The sequence below is a fragment of the Notolepis coatsorum genome, assembly GCF_963971535.1.
Source record: "Notolepis coatsorum genome assembly, chromosome: 1".
Classification (NCBI taxonomy): domain Eukaryota; kingdom Metazoa; phylum Chordata; class Actinopteri; order Aulopiformes; family Paralepididae; genus Notolepis; species Notolepis coatsorum.
Genome location: NC_140165.1, coordinates 196,860,278 through 196,885,182, shown reverse-complemented (window position 1 = coordinate 196,885,182; position 24,905 = coordinate 196,860,278). Strand labels below are relative to the sequence as shown.

The following is a 24,905-nucleotide window of genomic DNA, read 5'->3' as shown; positions in this document are numbered from 1 at the left end:
TTTATAACTATATTTGTATAACATTTACAAATTAGTTCTACATTATTTATAACTCATTATCAACATTGTTTGTACTTGATTTGTTCATCATTAAATAATGTTGTTTAATGTATAGTAACACATTTGTAGGTCCTTTGAAAAATGGATATGAAAAAACAACTATACTGTACCTCCATTTATTTGTTCATGTTCAACAAATGGTTTGTTAAGACATTCATAAAACATCTATAAATCGTTTGCAGATGCTATTGTGTGCCCTAACCTAAAGTGAAGCCTATTCATCATTAACAAATGTCTAATAGTTTGTGGACTTTTATGAATACACTCAAAGCAATTACCAGACTTGTATTTTCATGTTTAACAAATTATTTGTTAAGACATTCATAAAACATCTATAAATCATTTGCAGATGCTATTGTGTGCCCTAATCTGAAGTGAAGACTATTCATCATTCATTCATCATTTTTTGTTTAATTTCTTTATTACAGGAAAAGTAGTATGTACATTTACATTCGTCAGTATTATATATTCTCCATCTTTTCATCTTTTCTTCCCCTTTCATTTCCCCTTCCCCTCCTTCATACCCACCCCAGCCCCCCCACATCGAGGTTTTTGAAGACACATCTGCAAAACATCCAAACATACAGCATAGTTGCTACTGGGAAAGAAAAACAAAAAACAGTAATAGTATCAATCAGACCTATCTGTATTATGCACAAATATTTAGATACAAAGAAGCAAAGAAAGAACTAAAAAACACAAAAAGAAAACTCTCCAGCACGGCTGTGGCTGTGGAAGAACTTCATCAATGAGGTTATTTCACTCCTTTCCCTACCCCTGCCCATATTATGTGGTAATTCTTGAGTAGTCTACTTCCGCAGCTGCATCTCCCGTTCCCCTCTCCCTCCCCCAGTTACCCACCCAGCCCCCGGGGGTCTCATTCACACCCATTCATACCAGGACAGGGAGGGGGGGGGGATTAGAAAATAGGAATAAAATAACGATAAAAAATAAGGAAGTGTAGTTAGAGGTGTAAAGCTCTATCCTTTCTAAGTCTCTTCGTTGATAGTCAAGGTATCGATGTGTTGCAGAAATGGTTGCCAGGTCACTTGGAATGTTTCAAGGGAGCCCTTTAGGGAGAGTCTGATTCGCTCAAGCTTAACGCAATGTAGTATCTCATGTATCCATCTGTTGTGAGTTGGTGGGGAAGGGTGTATCCACTTAAAGAGAATAAGTCTCCTAGGAAGGAGGGTAGTAAACGCCACAACTCGTTTTGCAGCCCTAGATATTATCGTAGGGGTATTCGGGATTCCGAAAAAGGCAGTGAGTGGATCTGGGTCTAACGCCACTCCCAGGACCCTACTCAGTGTATCGAATATTGTAGTCCAAAACTCTGTGAGTTTGGGGCACGTCCAGAACATGTGCATATAATCGGCTGGAGATTGTTTACATCTATTACTCGCATCCGTTCTATCCGGATATATCTTTGCTAACCTCGCATTGGTGTAGTGAACTCTATGCAGTATCCTACACTGCAGCAAACTGTGTCTTGCACATATAGAGGAAGTGTGTACCAGGTCTAGTATATGATCCCTTTGTTCATCTGTAATGACAATTCCCAGATCCTCGTCCCATTTGGCTTTCAGGGAGTCTAAGCAAGTTGGGTTAATCCAAAATATTTTATCATATAAAATTGAGACGAGCCCTTTCCACCCGGTACCGAGCGATAGGAGAGGGTCAGTCTTAGAGTCTGGAGGACGGCCAGGGAATTGTGGGAATTGGTTCTGAACAAAATGTCTGATCTGAAAAAAACGGAAAAGGTGGGAATTTGGGAGACCACATTTTTTCGACAATTCTGCAAACGACGAGAACACACCTCTGGAGTAGAAGTCATTAATGGTTAGCAAACTTTTGTTTGCCCAGTTTCTGAATACAGGATCAGAGCAGGATGGCAAGAATAGGTGATTACGAGAGATTGGAGCTAGTCCTGACGGAGCGTGCAGGCCCAATTGTTTCCTAAACTGACTCCAGATTTTCAAAGTTTCCGTCACAATTTGGTTCTGAGCCACCTGTTTAATAGGGACCGAAATGGGTAATTGGGATGTTGCCACAGACCAGAGTGAGTACTTCGAAGAGGAGACTTCCATCCAAGCCCATTGGGGTTGGTCTTCTTCCTCCCTCCTGGTCCTCCAATAAAGGAGTTTGTTTATATTACATGCCCAGTAGTAATAGCGAAGATTAGGCAAAGCCAGACCCCCTTCCGATTTGGGAAGTTGCATAATTGTCCTCTTAATACGTGCTCTTTTGTTACCCCACAGGAATGAACCTATGAGTTGATCAATCGAAGTGAAAAAGGCTTTATTAATAAATATTGGTATATGCTGAAAAGCGTATAGAAATCGGGGTAAGACCACCATCTTTATCAGGTTAACCCTTCCCAGAAGCGAGAGGGGGAGAGAGGACCATCTCGTCAGATCTAGCTTAAAGCGCTCCAGCAGAGGACGGAAATTCTTTGCGAAGAGTTCCGTCGGTGATTTGGCCATAAAAATCCCTAGATATGTGAATCCTTCCGTGGCCCTTTTAAAGGGGAAAAGCGATTGAGGAAGCCGTTCCGCAGACGCATTAACCGGTAAATATTCACTTTTCTGGAGATTGAGTTTGTATCCAGAGAGCTGCCTATGTTGTTCTAGAATATCAAGGATAACAGGGATGGATGATGACAGACTGGAGACATAAAGTAGGAGATCGTCGGCATACAATGAGAGTTTATGAACCAGGCCAAACCTCTCAATCCCCTCAAATCTAACCTCACTGCGAAGCCAAATGGCTAAGGGTTCTGCGGCGAGCGCGTAGAGCAAGGGAGAAAGCGGGCATCCTTGACGAGTACCGCGATAGAGCGCAAACTGGCCCGACTTGGTACCATTCACATTGACGAGGCCACCGGGGACGAGTATAGGAGTCTTATCCATGAAATAAAACCCGGTCCCAAACCGAATTTCTCAAGAGTATAGAACAGGTACCTCCATTCCACTCTGTCAAACGCTTTCTCAGCATCTAGGGAGAGTACCATTTCTGGCACGCCAGTCGTGGTTGTGAAAAGGATATTTAGCAGCCTCCTGGTGTTAAAGAAGGATTGCCTGTCCATGATGAAACCCGTCTGATCCGGGTCTATCAGGAACGGGACCACCTTCTGAAGACGGCATGAAAGGACCTTACCCAATATTTTACAATCCACATTAAGGAGGGAGATTGGTCTGTAACTGCTACAAAGGAGAAGGTCTTTACCTTTTTTGAGCAGTAGGGATAATGACGCCTCTGATAGCGTGGGTGGCATTTGGCCCTTTAGAAGGGAGTCATTATATACTCTCAGTAGGAAAGGAGCAACCAACACGGAGTACGTTTTATAAAATTCTGTAGTATAGCCATCTGGCCCAGGTGATTTATCACTTTGTAAAGATTTGATTGCCTCAGTCACTTCCGAGATGGTTATAGGCGTGCCTAACTCTTCAGCTTCCGCTTTATTCGCCTGAGGGTACTTGAGAGACTTGAGGGGGTTTGGGCGATCCCAGTCCTGCTGTGAACATTCCGACGTGTAAAGTTTGGAATAATAGTCATATAATAATTAATAATTTCAGAAATTTTCGTAGGGTATGTTGTAGTGACACCTAATTTGGATTTTATCCTGGGAATCAGTCTAGAGGCACTCACCACTAGTGCTTGGTACGCAAGTAATTCCGGCCTTATCCCCCTGTTCGAAAAAACGTTGCTTGGTGTGCAAGAGTAGTCTCTCGATCTTACTAGTTGAGAGCAAATCATATTGTGATTGGAGCTGGAGTCGTTTCTTGTATAGAGCAGGAGTTGGTTTAGATGAATACTGGATGTCCAATCGTTTAATCTCATCTGATATATCCGTTAATTTGGATTGTTCCTGCTTCCCAAAATGAGAGGTAAAGGAGATGGCCTGTCCGCGGAGATATGCCTTAAAGGCCTCTCAGAGCATGTCACTGCCAACTTCAGGTGTGTCGTTTATCTCAAAGAAGACTTTTATTTGTGCATGGATAAAATCCTTAAATTCAGGTTCAGATAGTAAGTGGGAATTGAATCTCCAAAATTTAGAGGGTGTTCTACCCTGGGGGAAGTTAATTTCAATGGATGTCGGGGCATGATCGAAATGACTATACTATGGTACTTAGTAGCGACTACATTATGTAGTAGTTTTTCATCTAGCAAAAAGAAGTCTATCCTCGAATACGTGTTGTGGACATGGGAGAAGAAGGAGAAAAGTTTATCGGTAGGAAATGTTGCTCTCCAAGGGTCTATAAAGCCAACTTGTTCCATATGAAATTTCAGGATGTTCGCTGCTTTGGAGATGGTAGTTCGTCTATCCGAGGACCTATCCAATTCTATGTTTTGGACCTGGTTAAAGTCTCCTCCGATAATTATGTGATGATCATTAAGGTTAGGTATCGAGGAAAATAAGTTAGACACAAATTTATCATTGTCCCAATTTGGCGCATATATTGAGGCCAAAACCACTGTAATGTTTTGCAGCCTGCCCGACACTATAACATATCGTCCGTCAAGATCAGTTAGAATGGTGGCAGGCTCGAAGGGTACATCCCTATGTATAATGATTGCAGCTCCCCTGGCTTTTGCTGATAATTTAGAATGAAAAACGTGTCCCATCCATGCTCTCTTAATGCGGGGGATATCTGAGGTGCAGATGTGTGTCTCCTGTAAAAAACAAAGGTCACCCTTGAGGTGTCGTAGATGGTTAAGTACCTTATTAGCCTTGATAGAGCTATTCATCCCTTTGACATTCCATGAGACGAAACGGATGTTCCTGCCCGTCACTGCCATGTTCTGTCAAGTATATACAGTACATACCTGATTTGAGAAGATAAAACATTAGAAGAGAGGAGAAAGGTAGAGGGGGATAGAGAAAAGGGGGGAGGGGGGGGGGGAGTTGACGCACACACATACACCCACACAACCATACACAACCATACTCACCCGTGGGTACATCCCTTGGTCCCTATGGGAACAGCAACAGCCTCTGTATCTCTCAAGGTACTTTCCTTCCGGTGGGGACTTCATCCTCACTCCCCTTTTCCCCCCTCTCTCCCATCAATTTCGAAAAGCCTCCAATATGGTTACGTATAAACCTTTAAATTGTGTTAAAAGAACATTCGAACTGCCAGAGAAATAAGAAAGAAAAGCCAAAACAACAAAAGGGATGCTTAAATTAAAAAATTAAAAGACTGGGATAAAAATGAAAGATACTTGCAACACAACTCGGGGCTTATCCATTAGAGATTAGACATAAAAGCGCTACCAATGACTCCCAATAAGGAGTGTGGACCATAGAAAGTTAGGAGTGGACAAGTAAACCGAGGCGTTACAGTGTGTGTAGGTCAGCCTATAATTCCGTGGACCTGGGCAAAGCCCGCCTCCAACTTACAGCAGCTCGGGGAGAGTGTCTTTAGCCCCTGCTACCAAGCCCACTAGGGATATCGAGATTGCAAAACCAAAACATAGTTGAAAAAGAGGTGCCACTCTCCTCTCTTCTCTTCCCCCCTTTCTCCTTCTGCCTATTTAAAAAACTAAAAATGATATACATACATTTAAAGAGTAAAATATTAATAAACATGAGGTATATGCAGCTTCAGGGGTTACACAATTCAGGGACCTCACAATGTACCTAAAATATGTATAGGGAGGTAATATGGTTAGTCACATTCGGCAGTGTCAGAGACCTATACCTTAAGACAGTAAAAAGAAGCGTGTGCAAATTGAATTGGTTCAGTCACTACCTTAGGTGCTTCTTGAAACCTGCATACACAACCCCCACTACCCAATAGGTACTATCCGGTTTATGTGTATTGAGACATTCAAATATTAAGAGGAGCATGTTCACCCTGAATATGCTCACCCTGCATAGAGAGTCATATGTATATAAGTAAATACATACAAAAGAAAAGACAAATTAAGATAAGAAAAAAGGAAAAAGATTATATACATATATAAAAAAAAAATTGAAATAATAAAAAAAAGAAAGGGGGGGGGGGGGGCAAAAACAAAAAATACAAAATAGGGAGCAGAAGAAAACGGCACGTAATCATTCACAAGGTCATGGCTATAGCAACCTGGTTGGCATATGGTTCCTTTTGAAGGAGTCCCTCCGATTGAAATAACAATAGTCCCCTTCTGAGGCATTGGCGGACAATCTATAGTGACTGCGCACTATAATAATATAGCCAAGGTCCACAAGTTCAGCCGAACACTTTCAGCTGTCCCCGAGTGTCCGTTGGGCCTAGGTAAATGGCCTAGTAAATTCAGACCCAGTCACTGCGCATTGAGTACTCTTAACACGTACATATAGAACCTTCATTGTCCTATCAAACCGATCCCTTCTGCTTATTTAGCAGCCCCTAAACAGAGGAAACGCCTACAGTTTGAATGAGAGAGAGACATATGTAAGATAAGGGCTATCAAAGAATAATGAAAAAAAGCTAAAAGGCGTTAGAAATACGGGCAAAATATAATCCGCGTCGGCTGTTTTGGAAGCATAGAGTTCAGTTTCAGAAGCCAGTCCGCTTAATGTCAATAGCATCCCCCCATGAGGTCTAAATATCAGGTCTAACGCAGTCGATCAATGTAGCCCAACCAATGTCTATAAATTCAGTCTTGCATTCTACATTCATTGTTCATTGTTCATTGCTCCCGGCGTCAGATTAGCTTACCACTGGGTATACGTTGGGTAGCCATCCACGCTAGGCTAACTTAGCCTTGAGGTACGCTTCGGCATCCCCAACAGACGTGAAGCGTATTCTGCTCTGGTAGTCCAATGATCCGAAGGTTGTTACGTCGCCCTCGAGCCTCGAGGTCCTCAGCCTTAGCCTTTAGCACCGCATGGCCGGCCCTCAGATCCGCACATGTAGCCTCCAGCGACGTAAGTCTTTCGCTTACAGATTCTGCATTCTCCTCCAGGGAATCGACCCGCTGTGCATTGTCGGCCACGTCCGTTTTCATTTGGTCAAGTTTATCTTCCAAAGCGGTAATGGCTTTTCTGAACTCGGTGGTCATAGCCTCTTTGTGGCTATCAAGCAGGGCGGCCAGCCAGGCCTTGCTAAAAGTATCGTCAGACTCTTCCTCGTTCGGAACATCGCCCCGTTTTGATCTTGGAGTCTTGGATGTCATCTTTGCGACGATAAATACTTAGTTAGCTATATCGATGTTGGCATATAAACAAGAATTGTGAGGTTTTGGAGTCTTAAAACGTAGTAATTAAAAAAACATGAGGGAGAGAGGGAAAAACGCGTCCTACTCACTGCTCACCATACCGGAAGTCCATTCATTCATCATTAACAAATGTCTAATAGTTTGTTAAATATTTGTTGACTTTTTCATCACGTTACAAATGTTGTAGACAGCTTTCGGATCCACCCTTCTTTGTGACATAAAACAGTGACAGAATTAGGGTTAGATAAATGCAATTTTATTAACACAAACAAAGCAACAACCAATAAACATTGTTTATAATAAAAAGAAAAAGAGTCTCGTTTGACACGCCATATACATGTAACCTGGGGGACATTAGGACCCAGGAGTATGTAGAGGAAGTCACTTGAGACTTGAAAGTTGAAAGTTCACGTTTGTTCTCGTCAGTTTGAATGGAGCTGCACATTATACTAGCAGAGCCAATGAATTTATGCTGCCACACGCTTTTAAGGTATGAGCAGGCTAAACACCCTTTTTGTTGGTAAATCTATTCCATCATTTCCGACCTACAACTTAATAGTCCTATATTTTGTGTAGACGTACTTGATGTGGTGGGTGCGCTAACGTTACATAATTTGAATGATGTGTTTGTTCCTAATGTGTGCTCAGTATATTGCGGTATGTGATGATGACACGACACACAAGGGTAATAATTATTTGTATTTTCAGGCTGTATCTGCGCCTATACAGCCTGAAAATACAAATAATTATTACCCTCATCATGTAGCATACACACGTCGGCCCACATACATATACTGAGCGCACATTAGCCAGCCAGCAACTGCGTTCACAGGAATGAGGAAACCACCACATCAAGTACGTCTACACAAAATATAGGACTATTAAGTTGTAGGTCGGAAATGATGGAATAGATTTACCAACAAAAAGGGTGTTTAGCCTGCTCATACCTTAAAAGCGTGGGGCAGCATAAATTCATTGGCTCTGCTAGTAAGCTCCATTCAAACTGATGAGAACAAATGTGAACTTTCAACTTTCAAGTCTCAAGTGACTTTCTCTACATACTCCTGGGTCCTAGTGTCCCCCAGGTTACATGTATATGGCGTGTCAAACGAGACTCTTTTTCTTTTTATTATAAACAATGTTTATTGGTTGTTGCTTTGTTTGTGTTAATAAAATTGCATTTATCAACCCTAATTCTGTCACTGTTTTATGTCACAAAGAAGGGTAGATCCAAAAGCTGTCTACAACATTTGTAACGTGATGAAAAAGTCAACATTTAATGATGAATGAATGTGAATAGTCTTCACTTCAGATTAAGACACACAATAGCATCTGCAAATGATTTATAGATGTTTTATGAATGTCTTAACAAATCATTTGTTAAACATGAAAAGACAAGTCTGGTAATTGCTTTGAGTGTATTCATAAAAGTCCACAAATAAACAAACTATTAGACATTTGTTAATGATGAATAGGCTTCACTTTAGATTAGGGCACACAAGAGCATCTGCAAATGATTTATAGATGTTTTATGAATGTCTTAACAAATCATTTGTTGAACATGAACAAATAAATGGAAGTACAGTATAGTAGTTTTTTCATATCCATTTTTCAAAGCATCTACAAATGTGTTACTACACATTAAACAACATTATTTAACACTTTCAGAGCCGGCCGTATTTTCCTTTTTACCCCCTTGAATGCCATCATCCACTTCAATGTTAGCGTTAATATCGCCTAATCTATGTTTTAAATTATGGCTATGTGTCTAATCTGCCCGTCGCTTATCAATGACTCATTTTCCAGTCAACATTGTCGAAGCGGATTGTTTTTTTATCAGTTCATTTCCGTTTTATAGCATTTTGAAAAGCCCTCGTTTTCAAGGAAAATAAAAATATTCTGTGATAAACGCCCTGTACTGGAATATTCTAGAACGTTGTAATTTTTTGGCCTATTTATGAATCGTTTTCAAATAAACGCTAGATTATCGATAGTATATGTGTACGTATGCACGCTATATAGGCAAGCTGAAAATCGATTATCTTAGTTCCTGATTGCTTGCACAGCCAAACAGCCATATCACATATAGGGGAAAAGCTTATATCTCCGTGAAAACGGGTCTGATTATCCTAAGACTGGTCAAATAGATTCCTTACCTGAGATCAGATGGTATCCAAAAAGATTATTCCAATTCCTGATTGCCATTCCAAAAATCGATCCTTTTATTGATCCAATGCTACATACTGTAAACACATATTCCATGCTGTTCTGATGCTCCACAATGAATCCGATCGGCTCGGGGTACATGCGTGAGAGAGGAAAATGTGGATTCCGGACTTTTTTTTTCTCATCCATTTTCATTGAGTCCATTCCAAAAGGGTGCATTACCATCTGGGAGACGATAGGGGGCGCCTTTTTTTTATTTTTTTTTTATTTTTTACATCTGAGCTCCCGATGGGGCTGGTTTCCCAACGGTAGACTCGGTTGATGAAATATGAATTCAGATTGCGAATAAAAAAATAAAACGATAATTGTCGTGCTGGGCATTCAGGGGGCGGGCTGATAACACGTGTTATGTCGTCCGTGGCATCCAAAATGATGAACAAATCAAGTACAAACAATGTTGATGAGTTATAAATAATGTAGAACTAATTTGTAAATGTTATACAAATATAGTTATATATGATTTAATAATAATTTACGAATGTATATAAATGATTTGTTCATGATTAGTTCATTACCTACAAATACCTTATAAAGGTCTTATAACTGAGTGTTATTATAAAGTGTTACCGATATGTTTTACCAATCCTGTCTGTGGTCCTCTCTCACTCTCTCTCTCTCTCTCTCTCTCTCTCTCTCTCTCTCTCTCTCTCTCTCTCTCTCTCTCTCTCTCTCTCTCTCTCTCTCTCCATCAGATCGGTTATTGGAATGATATTGATAAGCTGGTCTTGGTTCAGACTGAGAATGTATTTGGCAACGACAGCTCTCCCATGGAGAACAGGACAATAGTCGTGACGACCATCATGGTAATGTCCTTCTGGCTCCTCCCCCTTGTTTCATAAAATAGTTGGGCTCTGGGAGGCAGCTGTCACTGTTAGCTTGCTAGTGCTACCATTCACGATACTACCTGTCACCAAACTACCCTTCACCATACTACCCGTCACCAAACTACCCTTCACTATACTACCCTTCACCAAACTACCCTTCACCATACTACCCGTCACCAAACTACGCTTCACTATACTACCCTTCACCAAACTACCATTCACAATACTACCCATCATCAAACTACCCTTCACCAAACTACCCTTCACCAAATTAACGTCACCTCACCCAAATACTTTCACAAGCAATAATGAATATAACTTGAACTGCACCGTTTTCATTTATGTTTCTTACAAATGAATGATGCTTTATTTGTCTTTTATAGAGCTGATTATCATTAACCTCCTAAGCCCTAGCCATATTTTCAGAACATTTGCCTAAAAGTACATACCCAAGTAAATGGAAGATTGCTCCACTTCTACAAGGACCATTTGCATGTTCTTGGTATAGGGACATCTATGGACCTCACGGAATATATTCACAGTGTCAGACATATTGTGTACGTTACTATGCTTGAGTAAATTGTAATGAATCAAAGGAGAATATATATTATTATACCTTTCTTTTTTTATATTTGACAGTGAATAACACCATGCTAAAAATCTAAGCAAATGAATAAAGGGCAGATGATTTACAGGGGGTTTTATAGATAAAGTACTGAAATTTGCCATCCGGACACATGCAATTTGAAATATGAATATAGAATATCAGGCCTATAAATTACCTTATTATGGCCAAGTCATAAATCTATGGGTCAGGCCAAATCTCCTCTTTCCAATGGCAAAAGTACAGTTATTTTTGTATAATGTCCATAGCTCCGACATTTTTCACCAGATTGCAATGCGTTTTTTTGTAGATGTTCACAGAAAGGTAAATAAACAATATATGTTGTATTGTATGGCAATAACGTTCAGGTTTGTTCGACCCGTGAGATATAATCACGAAAATAACGTAAATATTTGTTTCATCACGTCAGCCGGCTGCAGTTTTGACAGCGGCTGGTGTGAGCTGGGTAGTGTAGTTTTATGAAATTCCGACGTCCATTGAAAGCCCTGGGTCTCCTCTTTCTTTTTTTTATCTACTTTTTCTCCCATTTTTTCTATTTTTCTTCCATCCCAATTTCGTATTGTCCAATTCTTCCCTCCCCTGTCTCGAACGCTGTTAGGCCATGCCTCCCACAGGCCGGCTGCAATGTGGACGAAGCCTTGCATCACGTGTCCCCTCCGGTACACGAGGAGGCAGCCGTCGCATCTTTTCACCTGCACAGCGCGATCTGTCAGCGGCGAGGGTCTGCGTGGGAGGGACACGCCGCCCCCGTTGCTTCCTGATTCTGCTGCGCAGGCACACCAACCGACCTGTAGGAGTCGCTGTCCACAGCGTCCGATCCCCACCCCACCAGCTTCCCACCCCTAACACTGCCAATTGTGTTAGTATGAACGATCAGCCAAGCTGGTAGCAATGCCGAGAGCTGGGCTCGAACCCAGCATCTCCTGCATTAGTGGCGAGCGGCTTGCCCACTGCGCCACTTAGCCGCCCCTGGGTCTCCTCTTTCTTATGACTACAACAATTTCATGACGGCGTCATTTCCTCGCGTCCAATCATCCGGTTTCCGATGCAATGCGCGGAGATATTTATAAGCTCATATTTCGCTAATAACATGGTCAGTGGTCACATGGGCTGGTTCTCCTTCGCTGGAATCTCCCCAGAGATGAGATGCAGTCAGTGAGTGCACACTGGTCGTGCGTTAAGCTGGTTATGTCTGTTTTGTTTGCAGTGGTGTGTGCAAGTTTGTAGTGTGTTTTTACTACTTGTTTATTATTTATTACTTATTTATTATTTCAGTTTTGTTTGCAGTGAGGAGTGTGTGTTTTAACTTTTTACTACTTATTTATTATGTCATGATGAATCAAATATTAGTTTGAATACTGCAGTCTTCCATATGTCAACAGATTAGGTTCTTTATTTTCCAGTGGAATATAATACTTTTATATTTACTCTCAGAGGTGATAGTGGTCCTAATATGAACACCAAAAGTGATATATTTTCACATTGTCTGCTAACATACGCCCAGAACAATATTCATATGGCAGTAACTCATTGAGGAAAAGGTGTATTTGCACCAAATCTCCCATGGAGGTTAGAAAACCCTAAATAGAACATGTCATGTTGAGAAAACAATACTTCACTGGTAAACGATGGTGTTATTCAATAAAAAACAAGGTTCTTTCTATAAAAAAATAATAATTATGTCAAATATTGTATGTTCACACAAAGGTAATGTATGATGGTGACTTGATCAGAAATGAAGGGTACGTTCCCCTGAATCATAAAAGGTATAACACTTGATACTGACTCAAAGAATAAGCTCAGAAATGGCAAAAATATAACACTATGTCCAGGTGAACCATTGTCTATGTAGGCTTTAGAGGTTTAACAAAATATGAATATGAACTTTATTATTATTGTACAGTATGACTGACGACTTGTTGTATGAAACCAAAATGATTATGCTGAAATATTACCAGTCATGCAAACACACACAACCTTATAGTTCAGCATGGCAGCATCTACTTCTCTCTCTCTCTCTCTCTCTCTCTCTCTCTCTCTCTCTCTCTCTCTCTCTCTCTCTCTCTCTCTCTCTCTCTCTCTCTCTCTCTCTCTCTCTCTCTCTCTCTCTCTCTCTCTCTCTTGTATAAGTTGTATAACTTCTGCATATTATCGTGCTTCTCTATGGATGCCCCTGACTTTTTACTCATCTCAGTAGTCTCATGTTAAAAAGATTTACATTAACTAGGGATGTCCGATATTATCGGCCCTACCGATATTACGACCGATATTGGCATCCAAATGTTATATCGGAAATTATTAGGGATGCTCGATATTGGCTTTTTTACCGATACCGATATTCCGATATTGTCCAACTCTTAATTTCCGATACCGATATCAACCGATATCAACCGATACCGATATATGCAGGGTTTCCCCGTCCAAAAAAACTGAATAATTTCAGGTAACTAATCATTTCACTGGATATATATATAACAAATATTGTTATTGTTTTTTTTTTGTTTTTAAACCGATACCGATATTTTCCGATATCACATTTTACTGCCGATATCGGCCGATAATATCGGACATCCCTAGAAATTATCTGTATCGGTAAAAAAAAATTTAACATTTATTTAACCTTTATTTACCCAGGCAAGCAAGTAAGAACAAATTCTTATTTTATTTATTGTGAAAAGTATGCATAATGTTGTGTTAACTCCACGACAAGAGATATGTAATGTTAATTACCTGAAATTATTCCGTTTTTTGGGGGGGGGGGGGAAACCCAGCATATATCGGTATCGGTTGATATCGGTATCGGAAATTAAGAGTTGGACAATATCGGTATATCGAATATCGGTAAAAAAGCCAATATCGAACATCCCTAACATTAACAGTTGTTTAACTCCCCTCTGCCACAAACAACAAGAGTGTTACTCCCTTCCCCCACACCCCACAAACATCACAACCACACAAGAGCGAGAGGAGATAAACGTTAATGAGAATCAAAAGGATAGCATAACGCTGAATAATGAAAATCAAACAATACAATAAAATATACAAGGATACATTGTTGTGTGTCAAGTTAAACACCACTCTCTTACTAGAGTGAATACTCATGAAATTTGATATATCGGTTCTAAAATAAGTATAATTTCATGTCACTTGCCTCCCGGCAAAACTTTGAGTAAAAGACCCAGATGGTCAGACCAGAGTCACTTCTGTTACGACGGAGACAGGTAGGTTCCAGTTGTGGAGTAATAAGTAGAGACAGAGAGAGTTGTTTACTTGTTAACGGTGGTTCTCTTTATTTGTAGAACGGTACACCTAGAGTAATAGCAACAGATAGTACACTGACGCAGGGCGTCTAGGAGAGAAGATAATAATGATAACAATAAAGACAGCAACGTCCAGTGTCTGCGGTACCGTCGTGTACTCTGCAGGAGAAAGAGAAGATCCGACAACTGGAAGTAGAGAGACAGGGGTTTAAGTACGACCACATTCCTGACATACCAAGCGTTCCTAGTGACAACCAATCAGGAGACCCAAACAATAAGTGACAAGTGACAGGGAGATAAGTGACAGGGAAGCCCAGTGACAGGTGTCAGAATGGTGGGTGCATGGTTCTCAGGCGGAGCCAGAGAACCCAAGCGTTACACTCTTCTCAGTGTGTTGATGTTAATGGTAAACCCAAGGTCAGACCAACGTCTTCTCTCAGTGTGTTTGTGTTAATGATAGTGCTGTCAGGCGATATCTAATTAATTACAGGATTTGTAATTAATTAATCTAATTAATCACATTTTAATCGCATAACCATTTTAGGCCTGATATTCTATATTCTATAATCATATTTCAAATTGCATGTGTCCGGATGGCAGAATTCAGTACTGTATCTACAAAACCTTCTGTTTAATCATCTTCCCTTTATTCATTTGCTTAGATTTTTCAGGTCTGGAACATTTTAGCATGGTGTTTAGCAAATCTTTTTTGTCGATATTCTCATTTGGTTCATTACAATTTACTCAAGCCTAGTAACAGACACAGTATTTCTGAGACAAATACATTCCCTGAGATAGATGTCCCTAGAATCAGATAGCAAATGGACCATTTAAAAAAAAAAAAAATTCTACGTTCTTATGGAATGAATGAATAATAATTAAAATTACAAAAATATATATATTATTTTATTAATTTTGCATTAATTTTAATAATGCAATAATTTGCTGTGTAATTAATTTATCTAATTAACGCGATAACTGACAGCCCTAATATAAATACAATGCAATTAGCATAGAATAAGAATACAATTATAATAATAATAATAATAATAATAATAATAATAATAATAATAATAATAATAATAATAATAATAATAATAATAATAATAATAATAATAATAATAATATAATAATAATATCGAACCACTGCTGCCCAGACCTGGAATATATAACCATCAAGTGTCGTTCTTTCTTCCTCCCGAGGGAGTTAACGGCGATCGTCCTGGTCGGAGTGTATATTCCACCGCAAGCCAGCAATAGTGTCGCGCTCTCCAGACTCCACGATGAGGTAAATAGAATCCAAGCAGCGAACGTTAACGCCGCCATTGTAGTAGTGGGTGATTTCAATAGTGCCAATCTGAGAAAGGTTTTGCCTGACTTCTATCAGCATGTGACTTGTAACACCAGAGGCGGTAACATCCTAGACCACTGTTACACGCAATTCAAGGGTGGCTACAAGGCTCATTCTGCTAGTGGCTTTGGTAAGTCTGATCACGCGGCCATTTTCCTTTCACCAAAGTACAAGCAAAGAATCAAGAGCACTCCTGTAGTCTCGCGAGAGGTGCAGAAATGGGATGTGGAGTCGGGGGGGATGCTCCAGGCTGCGTTTGAGTGCACAGACTGGAGCGTGTTCCGCGACACAGATAACATTAATGTCTACACGGAGACAGTGCTGGACTATGTTCGTACTTTGGTGGAAGAAACAATCCCCACTACCACAATTAGAGTTTACCCAAATCAAAAACCCTGGGTAGACAAATCCGTCCGTGAAGCTCTGAAAGCGCGCACCAAAGCATACAACGACGGCCTAGTGGCAGGCAACATGAATGACCACAAGGTGGCGCGATACAACGTAAGGAGGACAGTGACAGAGGCCAAACGGCGCTACAGGGATAAAATTGAACTCCAGTTTGAACAGGCTGACTCCAGAGCTATGTGGCAGGGGCTCAAAACGATGACAGACTACAAAGGCACCTCCCTCAAACTGAACAGTGACATCTCCTTAGCAAATGACCTCAATACCTTCTATGCAAGGTTTGATGCCGGTAATAACAACACCAGCCCACAAGCCACGGCAATGGGGGGGGGGGGGGGGGGGGGGGGGGTCTGCTGCTGATGGAGACTCAGTGTTCAGGGTAACAGAGCATGAGGTGAGGCGGACCTTTAAAAAAGTGAATATCAGGAAGGCAGCATGACCGGACGGCATCCCCGGCCGCGTCCTAAAAGTCTGTGCCGACCAACTGGCCCCGGTATTCACTGACATATTTAACCTGTCCTTAGAACAGGCTGTCATCCCCACCTGCCTGAAGAAGTCCACTATTATCCCTGTACCCAAAAAATCCAAGCCTGCTTGCCTCAACGACTAACGCCCTGTAGCTCTCACCTCCATAGCCATGAAGTGCTTTGAGAAGCTAGTAAAGGGCTACATCTGCTCCTCCCTCCCCATCAACATGGACCCCCTGCAATTTGCATACCGCCCCAACAGGTCCACGGAGGACGCCATAGCCCATGTGCTGCACACAGCAGCATCACACCTGGACAAGAGGAAGGGGAACTATGTGAGAATGCTATTCATCGACTACAGCTCGGCATTCAATACCATAGTCCCCTCCATACTCATAGCCAAGCTCAGGGACCTGGGCTTGAACTATGACCTCTGCCAGTGGGTCTTGGACTTCCTGACGGGCAGACCCCAGGTGGTGAGAGCAGGCAACTGCACCTCCTCATCCATCACCCTCAACATAGGGGCCCCCCAGGGCTGTGTTCTGAGTCCCCTCCTCTACTCCCTGTACACACACGACTGTGTGGCTCAGCGGAGTAGCAACACAATCATCAAATTTGCTGACGACACAGTGGTGGTGGGCCTGATCTCTGCCAACGACGAGAGGGCCTACCTGGAAGAGGTCAAGGTCCTGGCAGGATGGTGCCAGGAAAACAGCCTCTCCCTGAACGTCAGCAAAACAAAGGAGATGATTGTGGACTTCAGGAGGTCGGGGGTCAAGGACTACAGCCCCCTCAGCATCGACGGGGCACCGGTTGAGAGAGTCAACAGCTTTAAGTACCTCGGAGCCTACATATCCGAGGACTTGACATGGACCACACACATTGACAGTGTTGTGAAGAAGGCACGACAACGCCTCTACTTCCTCAGGCGCCTAAGGAAGTTCCAAGTCAGTCAGAAGATCCTTAAGAACTTCTACTCATGTACAATAGAGAGCATCCTGACTGGCAACATCACCTCCTGGTTTGGGAATAGCACTGCACAAGACCGAAGCAGACTACAAAGAGTGACACATTCAGCCGAACGCACAATTGGAGGGGGGCTCCCCACCCTCCAGAACATTTACAACAAGCGGTGCAGGGGCAAGGCTAAGAGAATCATTAAAGACTCCAGTCACCCGAACAACTGCCTCTTTGAACTGCTGCGGTCAGGCAAGCGATACCGGAGTCTCAAGGCGAGCACAGAAAGACTCAGAAGAAGCTTCTATCCCCAGACCATCAGGCTGCTCAACGAACAATGAACACTACACAACAAAAACCATCAAACGCACATAGCACACACATCCACACGCACACACTCACTTTAAACAAACACACTGTAGCACCCACTCCACACACTTTATAGCACACACCCACTTTAAACAAACACACTGTAGCACCCACTCCCCACACTTTATATTTATTGATGAAGGATTGCACTACAACTCGTACACCTTACTGTAAATTGTACCTAAATTGTACCTCATCCCATTTCTGCTTTGCACTATATAGTATTGTACATTAGTACACTGCATAGTATTGTATATTATATGGTAACTCAGTTACGTCTATTCTGCATCGAACATTGTACATATGTCTATACTGAACACTGTGACCTCATTTTCTACTTCTAATTTACATGCTATACTATGTTATTTGATACTATCTTGTCTAGCACAGTCTCTGGAGCGTAACAGTAAGAAGCATTTTGTATGAAAGTATTCTGTACTTCTGTATGACAACTATTAAAGAAACTTGAAACTAATAATAATATCAAATGACTAAAATAAAGATGACTATATACAGTTATAAAAGGTGTGCAGTGCAGATAACATATTATACTATATAAAATTGTAATAACAAAATGGCTATGAACAGTTCCCAAATAAAATTGTGTAATGAGCAATGTGCAAATTTTTTGCAGTGTGCAAAATGCAATGTGCAATACGGTTTTGTCAGCCGCAACAGTGTTTCTGTGTAGTCCGGGGGCAGGGGGCGTCAATGTAGGCCATAAGGTGTTATCGTTTCATCCTGTTCCCACCTCGGGGGACTACGCAATTTTCACTCGGGTGAAAAATGTATTGGTGTAGATTTAGGAATAAAACGATCTCCATTTAGAATCTACCCGGTGTTGCGCAATTCTATATATATTTTTTTTTATGTATTTTATTTGGGAATATTATCAATTATATTTCACATAATCAGTTCCCATTTTACAATATACCATTTCCACTTTCAAACCTGCACCATAAGTCAAGGATTCTTTACGATGTATTCATCGCCGTTATGAACGTAAATGCTTAAGGCTGCTTAACACGTTGAGTGCCATTCACGTAATATTACGCGTTTGCTCGCCAGCGGTTGGGTGCCAGACACGAAATATTACGTTTTTCTTTTTTTTTCTCGATTTTAACCGCTTAACCTGCACCCCTAAAAGTGGCCATTTCAGTTTTAGTTTTTGAGGACTGCATACTTTTGTTGCAAACCAAAACAACATTTATACTTATAGCACATGCATGGGCCTGGTCTCTTTTGAAAGATGACATTCTGAAGTTTCTGATTCCAGAAAGAAAATTCACTTTTAGTGCTAACGTAATAGAGTAACATAGGTCTGAACTTGAGTTGTAGAAAAACTTTGTTACTCAAGTCTTTCTGTAGTAGTTAGTAGTCCAGAGGTAGTATTTCCCCAGAATGCCTGGAGGCTTACAAATCCATACGGACTCATAGCCTGAAGCCTTATGTAGTACATGTCCAAATTTCATAAAGATCCATTCAGAAATTAGTGATTAGGAGTGATTTTGGTAAACTGTGTACAAAAGAAAAACTCAGTTTTCTCATAGACTTCAATTCATTCGGCTGTTTTTCTCTTCCTGTTTGTGCTCGTTAGTTTTTCACCTAGATCCTAGATCATACATACCCAGATGGGGTATCATTGGAAAGCCACACTCATTGGCTACAACTCTTCACAATCATTTTTGAGATCGCCAAATGATTGACGGAACTAGAGCCCCAAGAGTCAGGAGTGGTATTTTGCGCAATACCGTGTACTTTTCAGAAGCCTCAAATACCGGCATGTAACTCGAGAACCGCTGAATGGATTGTCAGATTTCGCTATCGACAGGCAACAAATAAGCCTTCAATTCGATATATATATTGTATTACAGAATATGCACACCCGAGCCACTATGGGTCGCCAAAGTGCCGGTGGGCAAATCGTCCTAAAAAGGGCCCAGATGTGGGCCCCCGCAAGGTAAAGTAATACCCTATTCAATGCCAGGGACCCCTATGTTGCCGTTAGAAGGCCTACTGCGATGCCAAGGGTGCAGTACCGGCCAGATTCTCCAAGGTGGCGGTATCGAGCTGCAGTAAACCCTGTTCCAGACCCTGCGTTACACTGAAAGCTCTCCGGGTGCAGATTTTCAGTAGACGGCAAGGCTAGAGGTTCAATTGGTCACATCCAAACGTCTACGGGACATCCGTAGACGTATAAGGAATCTGGCTTGATTGTGCAATGTTTTCATACCGATCCAGCTGATCAGCATTTTTAGCGTTTAATACTAATGCCGTTACTGGTAATCAATAATCAGAAACGACCCCCCCCACCCCCCCCTTTCATGCATTCATGATGAAACATAATACCTACTGTATATATTTGATTCGGGAATACTAGCGTGTATAGGCAAGAAACGCCAATGCAAATAGTAGAATTGACCTATATGGCTATTATGCAGCATTTCAGGAATTACCCCATACCGCTGTAAAACCATACTTATATTCACCACGGTATAACATGGGAATGTATGCATGGAACATTTTTCTCTTTTTTGCATCTTGACCGGAAGAAACAGTGTCAAATGACTATAGTATTATATCCATGGCTATAATATAGAATATAGATTTCAGATTCAGATTCAGAATCAGATTCCTTTATTAAGCCATTTGTGCAAAAACACATTGGTAATTGTTGCAGCATTACAGTGCAATACAGATTTAGCTCTACAAACAAGGTCATGCAGTCATATCTTTTAACGCTTGGCCCAGCTACAGCGGTCCGCGTCTAATGGCTGGCATCCAACGTGTTAATATATTACAACAGTCATCGAGCTATATTATCAGGAGGGCCGCCTCAGGGGGTGTGCGAGCAGTGCGGTCGCCAGGGGTGCAGTCGTAATATGGGCGAAGGCCAAACGCCCGCGCACGCGCATACATGTTCCCTCGGTTGCGCACAGAACAGATGATACACCATGTCTCATCCTTCCAGTCGAGAGATCAAGCAACCCCCCACCTACAGGGCTTGTATTTGGTTGTCGGTATCCTATTATTATGCAAAGTCTAGGTGATAAGTGCCGGCGACGAGTCATTTTTGTGTCGTCGCGCCGGTACTTACCACCTAGACTTTGCATAATAATAGGATGCACGCACTTCGGCCTCAGTGACGAAGCCCAAACGTCGTTTGACCGCGTATGCCCAGCACTGCACCCCTGGCGGTCGCACAGGGCCTCGCGGGAAGGGGGGCCTCACACAAAAAATTAATTAATTTTTTTTTCCGATGCCCCCCTTCCCGCGAGGCCCTTTTTCATCACAGACCTAAAATCTAGTTTTGCTTATATGCTTATATATTTCACATTAGACACGTTTGTAGAATGTGTCTGACTTGTTCCTGGCTCTGCGGCTCTGCAGATACACTATTGGAGCTCTGGGGCTCTGCAGCAGACATACTATTGGTTTCAACGAAGGGAGGGGTTACATGTGTACAGTCGGCCGGCGTGCGTCAGCTGCGTCTGACTATTTCGCGCATGCAGCATTGGCGGTTATGCCAGCCAAGACGAAGAGGACGGTCGTTCGGCAGATGGACTGAAGATGAAAGTTGTTGCATGTTAGAAAGTTCAGTCAGGCTAGCCATGTCGGCTTAGCTAAAGGCAGGGACAGCTAGTTAGCTTTAGCTATGTTATAATATCGAGTGCTAACGTGTGGTTCAGTCGGGATAGCCAATGTCGGCTAGTAGCTTAGCTAAAGGCTAACTAGCGTTAGCTAACCTAGAGAGAGCGCGTGCAGCATTGTTATGCCAAGATGAAGAGGACGGTCGTTCGGCAGATGAACTTCATCAACTCCACGCGGTTGTCTCCATCCTCTTGGACGTTTGGTGAGTTTTTAATGCACTCTATTCTATTCCCGCCGTAGAGATATCTCTCTCTCTCTCTCTCTCTCTCTCTCTCTCTCCCTCTCTCGGGCCGGCTAGCGATCGTGGCTAACGTTATGTTGGCTAACGTTGTGTGGAGCCAACAGGCCGGCTAGCTATCGTAGCTGACGTTCTGTTGGACCAGCGGGCCGGCTAGCTATCGTAGCTAACCTTATGTTGAGCTAGCGGGCCGGCTAGCTATCGTAGCTAATGTTATGTTGAGCTAGCGGGCCGGCTAACTATCGTAGCCAACGTTATGTTGAGCTAGCGGGCTGGCTAGCTGTCGTAGACGTTATGTTGAGCCAAGCGGGCCGGCTAGCTAACGTAGCTAACGTTATATTGAGCCAAACGGGCCGGCTAGCTAACATAGCTAATGTTATATTGAGCCAAATGGGCCGGCTAGCTGTCGTAGCTAATGTTATATTGAGCCAAAGCGGGCCGGCTAGCTAACGTAGCTAATGTTATATTGAGCCAAACGGGACGGCTAGCTGTCGTAGCTAACGGTGTGTACCTGGTGTCAGTACCTGGCTACTATATTTGCAGTTAGCCTCCTTAGCTGATGTCGGCCGTTGGCTCCTTGCTGCTTTGTTTTCTCTGGTATAGACCCTCTTCTCTTTGGATTTAAGTGTTGATCTTTGTCCTTTTGGATCTATCTATATTCATGTTGCCTTTGTGAAGTTATCTTTTCCTTCTGTTTTGTTCTTCCATTAAAAGTTGAATATCCTTTAGGGGCTCATCTTAGCTGTCTTGCTTATCTCTCTCTCTCTCTGTCTGGACCACAGACCCATCTCTCTCTCTCTCTCTCTCTCTCTCTCTCTCTCTCTCTCTCTATCTCTCTCTGTCTGGACCACAGACTCATCTCTCTCTCTCTGGACTACAGACTCTCTCTGTCTGGATCATCACAGACTCTCTCTCTCTCTCTCTCTCTCTCTCTCTCTCTCTCTCTCTCTCTCTCTCTCTCTCTCTCTCTCTCTCTCTCTCTCTCTGTCTGGACCACAGACTCATCTCTCTCTCTCTGGACTACAGACTCTCTCTGTCTGGATCATCACAGACTCTCTCTCTCTCTCTCTCTCTCTCTCTCTCACTCTCTCTCTCTCTCTCTCTCTCTCTCTCTCTCTCTCTCTCTCTCTTTCTCTCTCTCTCTCTCTCTCTCTCTGAGCATTGCATTGCTTATAGTTGTCAATTGTGTCGGTCAGTTCATTGCAATTTTTCCTTCAGTCACATTTAGTTTTATCCTGCACAGGTTGGATGTGCACACAGCTGCTCTACTGTGTTTGTAGCAGAGCAACCATACCTGAAGCCTTGTAAACAAAGACATCAACACTAGAGTGTGTACTTCTATCTACACAGTACAGCCAAAGCATTCCCATTGCTAGGCAAAAACTCCACCTGTTTTTCTACACTGCTTCTTCCCTTGCTGGATTTTCTGCATTACTGCCACTTGTACATGTGTGTTGTGGAGAAATTTGTACAGTGTTACAAAGCGATAACACTGTATATTGACTATAGAACGGGAGCTCTCTCTCTCTCTCTCTCTCTCTCTCTTGCTATATGTTGACTGTATCATGCCCAGCCTCGGGCAGCGCTATTATTTAAGAATATGTATGATTTTTTTTTTTTATCATTTTTTTTAACCCTTAGTGGGGGGGGGGGGGGGGGGGGGGGTTGGGTTGGGTTTAAATCTCGCACAGGGCCTCGCATTTTTCCCAGGCGGCCCTGATTATCAGGTCAAATTACAAGTCTTCCATGGTTCAGGACAGGACCCCAGACGAGCAGAAATACCGAAGCTTGTGGGGGGTGTTTTGATTTCCATTTGTAATAAGATGCTCCTGCGTGCAAGTAAAGTTGCAAAGGCAATTACATTTGCATGCCTTTTGAGGGTGTTATGCCGAATAAGGCTGTGAAGAAGTTAGGCTGGAGGTTAATATCAAGGGTCTCTGAGAGAGTTCCAAAAATAGAAGACCAGAAATTAAATAGAGATGGACAAGACCAAAACATGTGAGATAAATTGTCCGGGGTGTTATGACATCTATCACAGCTAGCATCTGGAAGGGAATATATCCTCGCCAGTCTAGATTTGGAAAAGTGAGCCCGATGCAACACTTTAAATCCTCGCGAACGGATACTTGGTAATCGCGTAGTTACATTTGATGTCATTGGTGCAAGTTCTGTCACGTGTCTTGCACTCGACCAATAGCAGCCTCTTTGTTGGCAAGTTACAGACCACAACACATTGTGTAAACAGTCTAACGTGACGTTAGCATGCCATCTAACCTTTGCAAAAATGGTTCAAAACAATGTTATATGCATATACGCTACTTGCTATAGGCGTTTTTATCAACACAAAGTGATTGGATACAGCTGATAAATGGGCCACAACGTGTTCTGCAGGTCAAGATGTGGATGTAGGGTCTGAGCTTACAGAACATAATTTGCAAGACCATGATATGCAGCAAATTTGTATCAAAAACACTTTACCTTGTGATTTCCAACCTGCAATATTAAAGTGGCTGGTACAATTTTCTAAAGATTGCAGGTTGTACATATGAAACAGTTCAGTGGATAGTATAATGAGAAAAAGAATAGACCCACACAATTTTTATCAAGATAGTTAATCAATCAAAACACTACACCATCCCCTTCATTTGGAATAATGTCAAAAAAAATTCAAATCAATAAATTAGTCATTAACCTTTTTATTTTCCATTTAAAAACACAATAGAATGCAGGTACAAAAATAGATTCAAGATCGATTCAAGAGGTTTATTCGTCACATACATACACAAGTTTTCAAGTTTCAAGTTTGTTTATTATTTATCACAATAAAATACAGGTACTTTATGATGAAATGCATGTTTCTATATGAGCCCATGAGAGTGTGCTTCATACAGTAAAAAAAAAAGTAAGTAAAAAAGTAAGTAAAACGTAAGTAAGAAAATAAGTACAGAGGAATATTCAATATACATATTGTGGTAGATCTCACCCCCCCCTCTCATGGATATGTGAAGGATGGGAGATATTATTGCCACGGAAGGAGTAGAGACAATCAGGTAGCTGATTAGTACTGATAGAATACACCTGCGCATCATTAGTTCACACACATCTCACGTGCATACACCTCAGACACACACACTACAAACCACTAGGTTAGTCAGGAGTAAGTTGAGCGGAAGTGAGGTTGGAGTTGTTGTATTGAGAGAGAGAGATTGAGTTATTCGGAGTTGTGTAAGGTGAGAGGTAGTGAGAGGAGAGGTGAAGGCGAGAAGGTGTTCATTGTGTATGGACCCTGG

At 41.9% G+C, this 24,905-nt stretch overlaps 1 protein-coding gene across 1 annotated transcript in view; it reads left to right on the top strand.

Annotated features, from left to right (window-relative positions):
- Window positions 1-24,905, top strand: part of gria4a (glutamate receptor, ionotropic, AMPA 4a) — a gene marked incomplete at both ends in the record, with an annotated part of 485,354 nt that overhangs the window by 246,411 nt on the left and 214,038 nt on the right. Inside the window, one exon of the mRNA XM_084308626.1 lies at window positions 10,161-10,271. Within this exon, the coding sequence (XP_084164752.1) occupies window positions 10,161-10,271 (111 nt within the window). The remainder of the gene's footprint in view (window positions 1-10,160; window positions 10,272-24,905) is intronic.